The sequence below is a fragment of the Nerophis ophidion genome, linkage group LG13 (genome assembly GCF_033978795.1).
Source record: "Nerophis ophidion isolate RoL-2023_Sa linkage group LG13, RoL_Noph_v1.0, whole genome shotgun sequence".
NCBI lineage: Eukaryota > Metazoa > Chordata > Actinopteri > Syngnathiformes > Syngnathidae > Nerophis > Nerophis ophidion.
The window spans coordinates 24,567,399-24,581,361 of record NC_084623.1 but is presented as its reverse complement, the minus strand read 5'-3'; the positions used below and the strand labels follow the sequence as shown (position 1 = coordinate 24,581,361).

General features: G+C 37.6%; 1 protein-coding gene across 2 annotated transcripts in view; it reads right to left on the bottom strand.

Annotated features, from left to right (window-relative positions):
- Positions 1–1,107: 1,107 nt before the first annotated feature.
- inhbb (inhibin subunit beta B) overlaps positions 1,108–13,963 on the bottom strand; it is a 60,379-nt gene continuing 47,523 nt past the window's right edge. For both annotated transcript variants that reach the window (XM_061918622.1, XM_061918621.1), the window contains one exon: positions 1,108–8,063. In XM_061918622.1, coding sequence (XP_061774606.1) covers positions 7,246–8,063 — 818 coding nt within the window. In that variant the 3' untranslated portion in view covers positions 1,108–7,245. The remainder of the gene's footprint in view (positions 8,064–13,963) is intronic.

Here is a 13,963-nt window from a genome sequence, read left to right as displayed (position 1 = left end):
TATATTTTCATAATTAGTAGGAGTTATTCTGAAACATTAGTAATCATTGCATTCGTTTTATGTTTTCAATGTGAACATTCCTTAAGGGGGTCGACAACCCGGAATGCGGCTGCTTAGTGCCACCCTAGTGGCTCTTTGGAGCTTTTTCAAAAATGTATGAAAAAGAGAAAAAGATGAGGGGGAAAAAATATATATTTTTGGTTTTAATATGGTTTCTGTAGGAGGACAAACATTACACAAACCTACAGAATTGTGATAAAGCACTCTGTTTTTGTTGAACATGCTTCACTGATTCAAGTATTTGGCGAGCACCGTTTTTTCCTACTAATTTTGGCGGTCCTTGAACTCACCATAGTTTGTTTACATGTACAACTTTCTCCGACTTTCTAGGACGTGTTTTACGCCACTTCTTTTTCTGTCTCATTTTGTTCACCAAACTTTTAACGTTGTGCATGAATGCACAAAGGTGAGTTTTGTTGATGTTATTGACGTGTGTGGAGTGCTAATCAGACATATTAGGTCACTGCATGACTGCAAGCTAATCGATGCTAACATGCTATTTAGGCTAGCTATGTGTTATTATACCTCATTTGTAGGTATATTTGAGCTTATTTAGTTTCCTTTAAGTCCTCTTAATTCAATTTATATCTCATGACACACTATCTGTATGTAATATGTTTTTATTTTTTGCGGCTCCACACAGATTTGTTTTTGTACTTTTGGTCCAATATGGCTCTTTCAACATTTTGGGTTGCCGACCCCTGGTCTATCCCCTATGTATTGAAAAAAAGATCACCGTTTCTAAAAAAAAAAAAAAACAACACCTTTGTAGATGACAAACACACACAAAAAAAACCTAACAAAATTAAAAATATAGATGCAAAATTGTAGTACTCTGTTCGGTGTTTGAAACCGAACTACTTCACAATATGCCTGAGCAATTTTTATTAAAACAGTTTGCAACTGTGAATCGGTTCTCATCGTTCACTTAAAAGAGCCGTTCAAAAAACTAATCTCTATTTTGTGTGTTTTTATGCACAATCATGGACTGATCAGCCTTTGTCTTGGTTAACCAGAAAGAAAATGAAAAACAGGAGAATCGCACAGTTTCAAAATATTTAAGAAAACATTTTATTTTACATACGCTGTACAGATGACATTGTTTGGCTAGGGTGATTCTTAAACAGCAACTAAAAATAGTGTTTTATTAAATAGAAAACTGAAACAAAAATAGAATTAAAAGATGAAATGTTGTGTATTGACAAAAAGATGTAAGCAACAAAATGATGGATTGTACCCTGATATAAGTAGGCCTTTTGCAAACGATCAAAACTGTATTTTTACACATTGACCTCTTGGTACAACAGCTAAAAAAAATCATGGCCTCTTTGGTTCCATTGGTTAAGTAAAATACATCTGAAACATATACTTAACATACTATAAAAATAACTTTTCAATGGCAGTTTTTGTTTCACTAATCCTGCAACTTTTCAGTGCAAACATCACAACAATCATTCGCCTTAGAAAGGACTGCGAAAGATTACATTTCAAGTATTGATTAAGAGTCGAGGACTGGCGAGAGAAAGAGTGAGAAAGCAAAACAGGAGAAAGACAGAAACATTCAGAGAAACAGTGTTCAGTAGGGGTGGGCAGAATCCAGCGGAATATCCACAGCAGTGTTACCCAGGCCGGTGTCAATATCGGTACTAAAGAGCGATATTTTTCAGGCTTTTAGTTAAATAGCAAGGCAGCTCAATTTTTTGAGGAAACTTGCAGGAAATGTCATAAATGTTAAAAGGAACGAGTGATGCGATTTTGGGGGTGATCCGAATCACTGTCACCGCGTGTTGCTTACTTTTCTCTTTTTTGTGTTTTCCACCATTTATACAACATTTTCTTAAGTTTTGCTCAATCAACATGTGTCCAGAAATCAATCAACGGACAAGATGTGGACTATGTTGAAAAGTTTGTTTGGATAACCAGCTAGCTCGATATGTTCCTAACTAATAAACTTACAGACTGCTATCATCTAGCTCGGGGGTCCGCAACCCGCTGCATGCGGCTCTTTAGCGCCGCCCCAGTGGCTCTCTGGAGCTTTTTCTAAAATATATGAAAAATGTAGGAGGACAAACATGACACAAACCTCCCTAATTGTTATAAAGCACACTGTTTATTTTATACATGCTTCACTGATTCGAGTATTTGGCGAGCGCCGATTTGTCCTACTAATTTTGGCGGTCCTTGAACTCACCATAGTTTGTTTACATCAGGGGTGTCCAAAGTGCGGCCCGGGGGCCATTTGCGACCCGCAAGTAATTTTTTAACACCCTCACAGCACATTTTAAAAATACGATTGAAACATTTTTTAAACGTAAAAGTAATGTAAAAGAGCAAATAGGTGAAATGTAAGAAGAAAATGTTGCATTGTTTACTCTAATAACACAAAGCTGCCATGCAGGCTGTATCTTTCTTTAAAAAATAATAACGAAACAAAATCATCGTCATTATGAATTATTAAGCTATTCAACGTCACGTAAAATATTCCACTTTTACATATTTTTGGGGGAAAACGTTGCATATTTTGTGTTTGCCATATAAAAAACTGAGCTGTTTTTTAAGGAAGGGCATAAAATGAACAAAACAAATAACATAAACAACAATAAACCTTGTAATTGACGGATGGATCTGAAATTGATCTCGAGATTATTGTGTTAAAAGTAAACAGTAAAAAAAATGTATAATTTATTTTCTAACACTTTAATAAGTAGGACACTTTTGGATCCCCAATAATTTTAGTGTGATTTGTTTTTAAGTGTCATTGCTCAAAAAATAATAATGAATTAAAATCAACGGTGTTATTAGTTATTGACTTTTTTTACGGCCTAATTATTATATAAGTATTAAAAAAAAATTATTGGGTGAAAATGTTGCATATTTTGTGTTTTTTCCATAAAAAACTTAAATCTTGAAAATCATTATATTGACAAATAGACTTAATGTTGATCTAGAGATTTAAAACTTGGATAATAATAAAACTAATAGAACTGAATAATGACACATTTTTAATATTTTTTTGACCAAAACCCTTTGGAGTTCCTGGGATCGAGCCTGAGTGGAGGCCAACATTTATATTTCTTATACATATATTGTATTGTTTTTTTTAAATAAAAAAATATCAAACTGGCCCCCACTTGCTTTGATTCTTCAGTGTGCGGCCCTCAGTGGATAGTTTGGACACCCCTGGTTTACATGTATAACTTTCTCCGACATGTTTTATGCGACTTCTTTTTTTGTCTTATTTTGTCCACCAAACTATTAACGTTGGCCATGAATGCACAAAGGTGAGTTTTGTTGATGTTATTGACTTGTGTGGCGTGCTAATCAGACATATTTGGTCACTGCATGACTGCAAGCTAATTGATGCTAACATGCTATTTAGGCTAACTGTATGTACATATTGCATCATTATGCCTCATTTGTAGCTATATTTCAGCTCATTTAGTTTCCTTTAAGTCCTCTTAATTCAATTTATATCTCATGACACACTATCTGTATGTAATATGGCTTTTAATTTGTTTTTGTATTTTTAGTCCTACATGGCTCTTTCAACATTTTGGGTTGCCGACCCCTGATCTAGCTGTTTGTTAGTGAGCTGTACTTTTTGCAAAATGTACTGCAAAATAATCCACCATGGGGTCAAAGAAATAAGTCTTAGCAAAGTACAAAGGTGGTGGGTGTCCACTTGGGTCGAACCTGATTGTAAAAGTGGTGTAAAATGTTCATTTGTCCATTTCATTTGTAATTAGTGAGTATTTCCCATTGTTCTCTGTCTATAAAACTACAATTATTGCTTCTGCCTGATTTGTTTGTTATCAACATAATTCAAAAGGTTAAGGGCAGATTTGGATGAAAGTTTGAGGAAATTTCAGATATTGGGAAAGGAATACGTGATAGATATTGAGGGCGATCCAGTTCACCGTTTGGATTCAGGATTTTTAAAAAGGATGGATTCTCTGTTCTATTCTAGTTTTTTGGTCACATTGTTTGGAACAGATAAATTGAATGTATATTATTTGTGATGGCAAAGTCTTTCAGTTTTCATCTGATATTTTGGAACAGATTACTAATGAAAACTGATAACATTGGTGTTATTTCGTTGATATCGTTACATATCTTCGATTGTTTTATTACAATGTCCTCCAGAGAACCAGAATGTTGTCACATTGCAAGTTTTAGAATAAAACAGCACAAGGGGGTGCAAAAAAAAATCAATCTACATCCGAATCGCAAATCTCTTCAATTTATTAGGACTTTAAATCGATACATCATTTTCAAGAATTGATTTAAAAAAAATTTTTAGGCCATGTCCTTGCTTTCTCACTGCATGTATACGTCATACGTCAGCAGCGACGTCAGGAGTCACAGGTTTTAGGGGGTCGCCCACATATGTGGTCCTCTCCAAGGTTCTCATAGTCATCATTGTCACCGACGTCCCACTAGGTGTGAGTTTTCCTTGCCCTTATGTGGGCCTACCGAGGATGTCGTAGTGGTTTGTGTTGTGGTTTGTGCAGCCCTTTGAGACACTAGTGATTTAGGGCTATATAAATAAACATTGATTGATTGATTGATTTGGCCCTATTTCTGGGTAGATCTTGTGTAAGAGGAAGGTGGGAGGGTGATTATTTTGCAAAGCAGTCTGCTGACAATGATAGAAAGCGCTACTTTACATAGACTGTCGCTATAGTCAAAGTTGGAATTGCCACCAAACACATCTTAAGACATTCAACAGTACTGCCGTCTGGCGGCTAAAGTGGATTGGGCACCCCCAATTCGTCACGTTTAAACTGTGACAAATGGGACCATACAAATCCCATTCCGACTGAGACCTGCAACCTGATTTGAAAAGGTTTCATTATAAATTATATTATAAGAAAATATTTTAAGACTCAATTTGAATTGAGAATCTTGTAGATTGTGAATCGAATCATTGCCCCAAAAATCGGAATTGGATCCGATAAAATCGGGAAGTGATTCCCATCCCTATTATCCACAAATGTTCACTGCAGAGGACGCTGGTTGTCAGCAGGATACTGTTACATTGATCACAAATGTGTTTATTGAAACCTGATTTAGTCTGATTATAATCATGATCAACAAATTTCAAGGCCTACTGAAACCCACTACTACCGACCACACAGTCTGATAGTTTATATATCAATGATGAAATATTAACATTACAACACATGCCAATACGGCCTTTTTAGTTTACTAAATTACAATTTTAAATTTCCCACGGAGTTTCTTGTTGAAAATGTCACGGAATGCTGACGTCTCGAGTTGGAGGGGACATAATAGCCCAGCACCACTTGCGGCAAAAAGTTGTCTCTTTTCTTCGCGCAATTACTCAGTATTCTGGACATCTGTGTTGCTGAATCTTTTGCAATTTGTTCAATTAATAATGGAGAAGTCAAAGTAGAAAGATGGAGGTGGGAAGCTTTAGCCTTTAGCAACACAAACATACGGTGTTTCCTTGTTTAAAATTCCCGGAGGTGAAGCTTTACTATGGATCAGAGCGGTCAAGCGAATATGGTTCCCGACCACTTGTCAACCGGCAGGTTGCGGTGAGAAAATGTGGTAAAAAGTCGCCTCTTACCGGAGATCTGCGGCGCTTGCGCTGTCCATGCAGCTGCCGTGACTTCCCTCAGACACTGGCTTCAATACACCCGTGGACACACCCCTCCGACTATCAGGTACTATTTCACTTACTAAAACACTAGCAACACAATAGAGAGATAATGGATTTCCCAGAATTATTGTAGTAAATGTGTCTAAAAACATCTTTTTTTTTAAACTTTATTTTTTTATTTTTCTAGTCCTTTGCTATCAATATCCTCAGCCACAAATCTTTCATCCTCGCTCAAATTAATGGGGAAATTGTCGTTTTCTCGGTCCGAATAGCTCTTTCTGTTGGAGGCTCCCATTATAAACAATGTGAGGATGTGAGGAGCCCTCACGCCGGTGACGTCATCGTCTGCTACTTCCGGTAAAGGCAAGGCTTTTTTATTAGTGACCAAAAGTTGCGAACTTTATCGTCGATGTTCTCTACTAAATCCTATCAGCAAAAATATGGCAATATCGCGAAATGATCAAGTATGACACATAGAATGGACCTGCTATCCCCGTTTAAATAAGAAAATCTCATTTCAGTAGGCCTTTAAAGTCAAAATAATTCAGTGGTTTTGAAGGATTTCAAGTTGAAAGTATGAATATCCGTGTATTTGCTTGATATCAGATGGATACCACACTCTGCAGTACCGCCCACCCCCAGTGTTCCGTCTACCAGGGCGTGTTGTATCATGTGTCGAGTTTACTATACATTGCATAGCTCATGTGGCACTTATTTCATGATTGGACAGCAAGAAGGCAAATATTCAAACAAGTGCTAATCAGGGTGTGCATTTCAGTTCCTCCAAGTGCTGCATTGCACCGCGGCGACCCGCTGGGTCGAAACGAGTGTCCCGCAAGGGCTTGATGAGCAGTAGGAAGTAGAGGAGTTCTATCCCAGTCTCTCTCTCGGTGCACAATTAAAGTGCACTTCTGAGATGTGTCTGGTCGGGTCATCAAGTCCCACCCGCAGCACTCTTGACAGACAGGAAACTGAGACGCAAGGTCTGTAATTACGAGTACAAAATATAGTGGAGGACTTTCCGTTGCCGCTGCAGTGCAGGGGGAGTAATCCTGTGAGGCATTAAGCGCTGCTGGTCTAAACCCACCAGAGGACGGGCAGACTGTGTCTGTCGGCATGCTGGTGAAGTGCTTATGTTCTGAGTTGTATCAGCTGATGAATTGTCAGTGCTTCAAAAAAACAAACAAACAAACAAGTCTCTCATGTGCTTGAAGTACTTAGGGGGTCTGAGGAGCACTTCTGGGAGCCAACCTTGTCACTTCCCTTCAATGCTTCGTATCGTCCTTCCGTTCGGCGATGGCGAGCCGTTGGCGAACAAAAGTACAATTTGGTGATCATCATTCCCTTCTCCTCCCGATGCTGTCTACTCCAAAAGTCAGACGGCACATCACTCAGTCGGATAAATACATACACTCGTGTGGACGTGTGCGAGCTGCGATGATGATACTCGATTGTAGTACGATGTGTTGCCTGCACGTGCAGATGTTGTGTCCGTGTGTACAGTACCACAATGTCCCGTCTGTACAAAAGGCCTTTCCGTTCAAAGAGGATAACAAGACTCAAGCGCAGCCACACTCCTCCACGATCATGTTGGGCACGTCTCTCTTGACGATGTTGTACTCGTCGTCAAAGTACAGCATGGACATGGTACTCAGTTTGGTGGGGATGCAGCAAGAGTTGACTGAACCTGGGCTAATTCCTCTCATCCGGTACTGGTTTACCACCGCCGTGTGGAAGGATGAAGCTGATCCCGGCACGCCGGCCATGTAGGCTGGGCAACTCCCCTCGCAGTAGTTGCCGTAATACCCCGCCGGTGCAATGATCCAGTCGTTCCAGCCGATGAGACGGAAGTCTATGTAAAACTGCTGCCGGCAGCATAGGCCCCCGTTGGTGCCGTCGCACTCCAGCCCCCGCTTGCGGATGCGGTGCTTACCGTCCACCTGCCTTGCACGGACCACAAGGAAGGGTCGGTGGGAGGGGTCGCCGGAGTCGACAAGCACCGGAGCCACTCCAGCTGTCTCGCATTCCTCGCAGTGGACTTCCAGGTCCTGTCGGCGGGAAGCTTTGCCGAACACGGCCCGCACAGCCTCCAAGAAGGGGAACGTATGCCAACCACTGCGTTTCAGATCCACTCGCTTCTCCACCAGGGCCCAGCGACCAGTGCCGCCTCCACCATGTCCTCCAAGGTCTCCTTCTGCATCACTCACAGCTTCCTGGTAGCGGATTTTTACCGTCACCTTCCTTCGGAGGCCTTTGTCTGGACCAGTTGGCAAGACCCGGAAGTAGAGCCACAGGTTGGCCTGTGACGCATACAGGTTCTGGTTGCCTTCGTTGGAGACGAGGAAGTAGAGACTGGATTTTGAAGATGTGTACTCATCTGTGGACACAAAGTAAAAGACAGATGTCAGTGTGCAGGAGAATATGCATACATTTTTTTAGTAGGGTAGTCAAGCTTTACACGGTAACGCATGTGATTAATCATAAAAAATACCCCATTTATTTTGAGCTCACATGTTCCTAAACTGTGGCAAGGTAGGGTTGTCCATCTTTTTCTGATGGACGATTCGAAAAATATCCATAATACATGGGTTATACATACTAGCCAGACTTTTGAGCGGTGCACCCAGAACAGCCCGTATTACCCCCATTTTATCCAGTCTTCTTTGGCCTTCAGTCAAATTCCGTACTGAGTTTAAAATGTTAGTCCTGACATTCCGTGCATTGCATGGTGGGGCCCCTCAGTACATCACTGACTGGGTATGCCTCTACTCTTCCGGACGCAGCCTCCGGTCTTCAGGCAAGGGTCTTCTAAAGATCCCCAAAACTCGTTTTTAAGCCCAAGGAGACCTGGCATTCCAGGCTATAGTTCCCAGACTCTGGAACAATTTGCACCAGTCCTTCCGTGATCTTGACTTTGTTAAAACTTTTAATATACATTTGAAAACTTGTTTTTTTAGTAAAGCTTTTAGTTAATGCACATTTTAACTATCAATTTTAATCCAATTGTTACCCTTTTTATGGTGTTGCCCTCGTTGTTTTAATTTAATTGTTTTACTTCAAGTTTTCTACAGCATTTTGTGATTTTATCTGTGAAAAGTGCTTTGTGATTAAAATGTACTTACTAGATACATACTAGATACATGGGTTATGAGACGATTCAGAAACAAAGTATTTTAAAAACAAACGATTCGATGAGATTAGATACAGTGTACATAAAATGAAATTCTACGGTTAACATTTTTCGATGTAGACATTCATCTTTTTTACACTACAAAACAGCAAAACTCGTTCTTGCTTGTGCATACACCCCTTACGATAAATAGTTAAGACCTAGGCACCAAGCGTTCGGACTAGAGCTGTTCGATCTAACTTTGTGAGAAATAACTGTTGAAGACTACTCTGATGATTATGTGAAACATCTTCCAAGACAAACTATCCGTCCAGTTGCAATCAATGTGATGCCCTGAGAACAGTGCCGCAGCAACAAATTCCCCAAACTACAACTTCTTGAAAAAAAAACCCCAGTTAGGGAAGGGTGATATAACCTAAAATATATATTTCAAACACTATCTGGTATACAAATAATAATTTTACCATTTTAAAATTGGTTATAAGGGCTTTTAATTTGGCTGCTGACGTATGCAATAATATTGCTTCATTTCCTGTTGTACTATTTTATTAAAAATATAATACAAATATTAATTAACTTTTAAAAGCTAGTTATGATCACTTATAACATGGTCCTGCTGTAAAATGTAATTCACTTTTTATTCTGTTGTTTCAACGCCTCACATTAGTTTTGGGTGATACTACAAATATGGGCATGGATCCCATAGGACAGTGGTCCCCAACCACCGGGCCGCAGAATATTTTTTTATTAATTTGTATTATTTTTTAATAAAAAAAAATAAAAAAAACTTTATTTTTTTATTTTTATTAAAACAACATAAAAAACCAAAGATACACTTACTATTAGTGCAACAACCCAAAAAAAACCTCCCTTTTTCATGACAAAAACCTACCTTTTTCATGACAAAGGGAAAAAATAAAAATTAAATCACCCCCTTGCCGGGCCGCGGGACAAATTATCAAGTGTTGACCAGTCCGCAGCTACACAAAGGTTGGGGACCACTGCCATAGGACACAAAAAATGTTCAAGATCAATCAATTACCGTATTTTTCGGGCTATAAGTCGCAGTTTTTTTCATAGTTTGGCCGGTAGTGCGACATATACTCAGGAGCGACTTATGTGTGAAATTATTAACACATAACCGTAAAATATCAAATAATATTATTTAGCTTATTCAAGTAAGAGACTGGACATATAAGATTTCATCGGGTTTAGCAATTAGGAGTGACAGATTTTTTGGTAAACTTGTAGCATTTTCTATATGTTATAGTTATTTGAATGACTTACCATAATATGTTACGTCAACATACCAGGCACGTTCTCCGTTGGTTATTTATGCGCCATATAACATACACTTATTCAGCCTGTTGTTCACTATTCTTTATTTATTTTAAATTGCCTTTCAAATGTCTATTCTTGGTGTTGGGTTTTATCAAATAAATTTCCCCCAAAAAAGCGATTTATACTCCAGTGCGACTTATATATGTTTTTTCCGGCAGGTGCGACTTATACTACGGAGCGACTTATACTCCAAAAAAACAGTAAAAAAAATTTGATCACGATTATAATCTGACATCAGTTAAATATAAACGTTATTTCCTACTGTTGTCTCTGATTTCCATCCTGTGGTTTTTTGCCTTTAACGTCCACCTGTGTCCAGGGACTTATTTTCTTGAGTTCGTAAACAAAAACAAGAAAGATTTTGTGATATCGATAATCAAATGAAATCAAATAGCGCTTTTCATACACAGGCAAGTGGCAACACAAAGTGATTAACACTAAAAACAAACAAATGAGAAGAAAACACACACGCACACACACACACACACCCACACACCCACACACACCCACACACACACACACACAAACACACACCCTAACGCAGCACTTTAACAATAACAGAAACCAAACATCGCATGGGACTGGTGATTGAGGAAAAACGCAACTCTTAAGGCGTCCACACTGGAGAATAATTAAAATTAACATGATTTTAAAAATATTATTAAGCATATTAAAAAATATATGTGCAAATAAAATAGAAATAGCACAATAATACATTGACAAAAATACATAACATTGGGAAAATAGTAATAATAATAGCAATACATAAATAAGAATGTAACAAAAAATGTGTTAAATAAAAAAATAAATAAAACCTAAGTAGAATTCAACAAGATCAGTAAAAAAAAAAAAAGATTAAAAAGGTGTATTTTAAGCCTTTCTTAATAAAAATTCAAATGTCTCTGCAGCCCTGAGGATCTATGGCAGGCTGTTCCACGGGTGGGGGCCAAAGTGGCTAAATGTCGCCTCACCATGTGACTTTGTTCTAGTATTTGGAAAAGATAAAAGGCCAGTGCTAGAAGACCTCAAGATTTGCGAGGGTTGATACGGTAAAAGCAGGTCGGATAGATAAGAAGGTGCAAGGCCATTAAGACATTTAAAAACTAATGATAGAACTTTAAAATCGACCCCGAAGCGGACAGGACTTTAAAGTACCAGTAGTAATTTATATGCTTAATTGTGTTTCATTGTATCCATTCAACCGGGCCTGGGCAATTATTTTGACTCGGGGGCCAAATTAAGAGAACAATATGTGTCTGGGGGCCGGTATATCTATTTTTAGGAACGCTTACACAAAACCTCGCAATAATGTCTGATTGAATGCTAAAAATCTTATGACAGACCGCCTTAAAACACGGAATGCAATGTAAATTTTTTTTACTGAATGAGCCACCCAGAATGTACACAAAATAAAGAATGTGGGAATTACAATATTAACTAAGAAGGATAAAACACTGAATATTGACAACATATGAACGTCACCCCCTCTCCACCCACATATTTTACAATCAAGCGAAACGCAAAAAAAATGCAACAAACAGCATAATATGAACGCAAAGGATAAAAAAAACCCTGATATATCACTAAACTTTAGATCTTTGTTGAAAAAATCCCTTTCCGTGTCTGTCCTTGACACCCACATTTCAGGCTCTGGAAACATTCTGTGAAAACGCTCCCCACCCACACTGCTTGGTGCCTCATCTGAGCTGCTGGTACTTACATTACCATAGCAACTAATTAGATGACCATAGTAACTAATTAAATGACCATAGTAACTAGTTTATCATGCAGATTTCAACCATTGAAATACTTAGTATAGCTGAAGACTTCCGGTCATTAGAAAAGATCACTGCACATCATAATGGCAGCTAAACTTTCCATCTTAAAGATCTAAAAAAAATTATTTGAGAATGTCTAGCAGGCCAGATTGAAAATATTAAAGGGCCGCATGTGGCCTCCAGGCCTTATGTTGCCTAGGTCTACATTAACCCATATACAATTGTATTTATAATCCACAAACTATGTGAAAATACCGTCTATACATCACAACATGCCACAAATTAAACCGGCCATTTTGAATATTATGCTCCGAATATCTTGTCTACACGCAAGATGATCCCCTGCTGGCCCTTTTGTGGACTGGACTCTCACATTGTTAACTGTATCCACTCAGCAACCATTGCACTGGTCTTTTATATATACATATATATATATATATATATATATATATATATATATATATATATATATATATCCCTTCACCACGTTCATCTGCTCTTTTCAACACCTCTACAGTGCAGGACTGTATAAATAAAATACATTAAACAATATTAGACAATTTGGTAAACTATTAATAAAATAATAATTACTGCATGACATAAACGATTTTCCATACTTAAATTTGAATAACAGAGCAATGTAATTGCAACACAGACTATGTAACTTCCTAGCACTAAACTTGGAAAACATTCTCAGGTGTATGTATGTTTACATTTTCACACTTACTCTATTTCGTTATATTTTATTAAGCATTCGTTACATTTTCCTTATTTTTGCACCTTAATTTAAAGAAGTAATTGTTATGTATTTATTGTGATTTAAAACATTTTGTTTACATGTTTGATTGTTTTCTATGCTTGAGTTGACATTTCCTTTCCTTTCTGGTTTGATAGCTGAAGAAAATTATAATCAGACAAAGGTTACATTTGAAATAAAAATGTTAACATATAAATGCCTACTAAAATGAGATTTTCTTATTTAAACGGGAATAGCATGTCCATTCTATGGATATTGCCATATTTTTGCTGAAAGGATTTAGTAGAGAACATCGACGATAAAGTTCGCAACTTTTGGTCGCTAATAGAAAAGCCCTGCCTTTACCGGAAGTATGTGCGCTTGACGTCACGAGTTGCAGGGCTCCACACATATTCACATTGTTTATAATGGGAGCCACCAGCAGTAAGAGCAATTCGGACCGAGAAAGTGACAATTTCCCCATTAATTTGAGCGAGGATGAAAGATTTGTGAATTAGGATACTGATAGTTAAGGACTAGAAAAAAAAGGAAAAAAAAGCGACGGCTCCGGGCAGCGGCAGTGTGAGCGTTTCCGATGTAATTAGACACATTTACTAGGATAATTCTGGAAGATCCCTTATCTGCTTATTGTTTTAATAGTGTTTTAGTAAGAATTTAAAGATTATAAAGACATACCCCGAGGTCAGATGGCTGCGGTGAACACACAGTGTCTCAGAGAGAAGCTGAGGAGCCAAGCTCACAGCTGCCTTTTTTGACAGCTGCTGCAGGACGACGAATAATCCACTGATGTCCCCGGTAAGATATATATATCACAATTTCGACGAAGAATATTTCTGAAATATTTCTTCAAACTTTTTATGATTAAAATTCAAAAAAATTATTCTGACAAATTTAGAAAATCTTTAAAATCAAATGTAAATCTTATTTCAAAGTCTTTTTAATTTCTTTTAAATTTTTTGTTCTGGAAAATCTATAAGAAATAATAATTTGTCTTTGTTAGAAATATACATTGGTCCAATTTGTTATATATTATAACAAAATGCAGATTGGATTTTAACCTATTTAAAACATGTCATCAACATTTTAAAATTAATCTTAATCAGGAAAAATGACTAATGATGTTCCATAAATTATTTTTTAATTTTTTTCAAAAAGATTCAAATTATCTAGTTTTTCTGTTCTTTTTTACTGTTGAATTTTGACTTTTAAAGAGTCGAAATTGAAGATAAACTATGTTTCAAAATTTCATTTAAATTGTTTTCCTGTTTTAT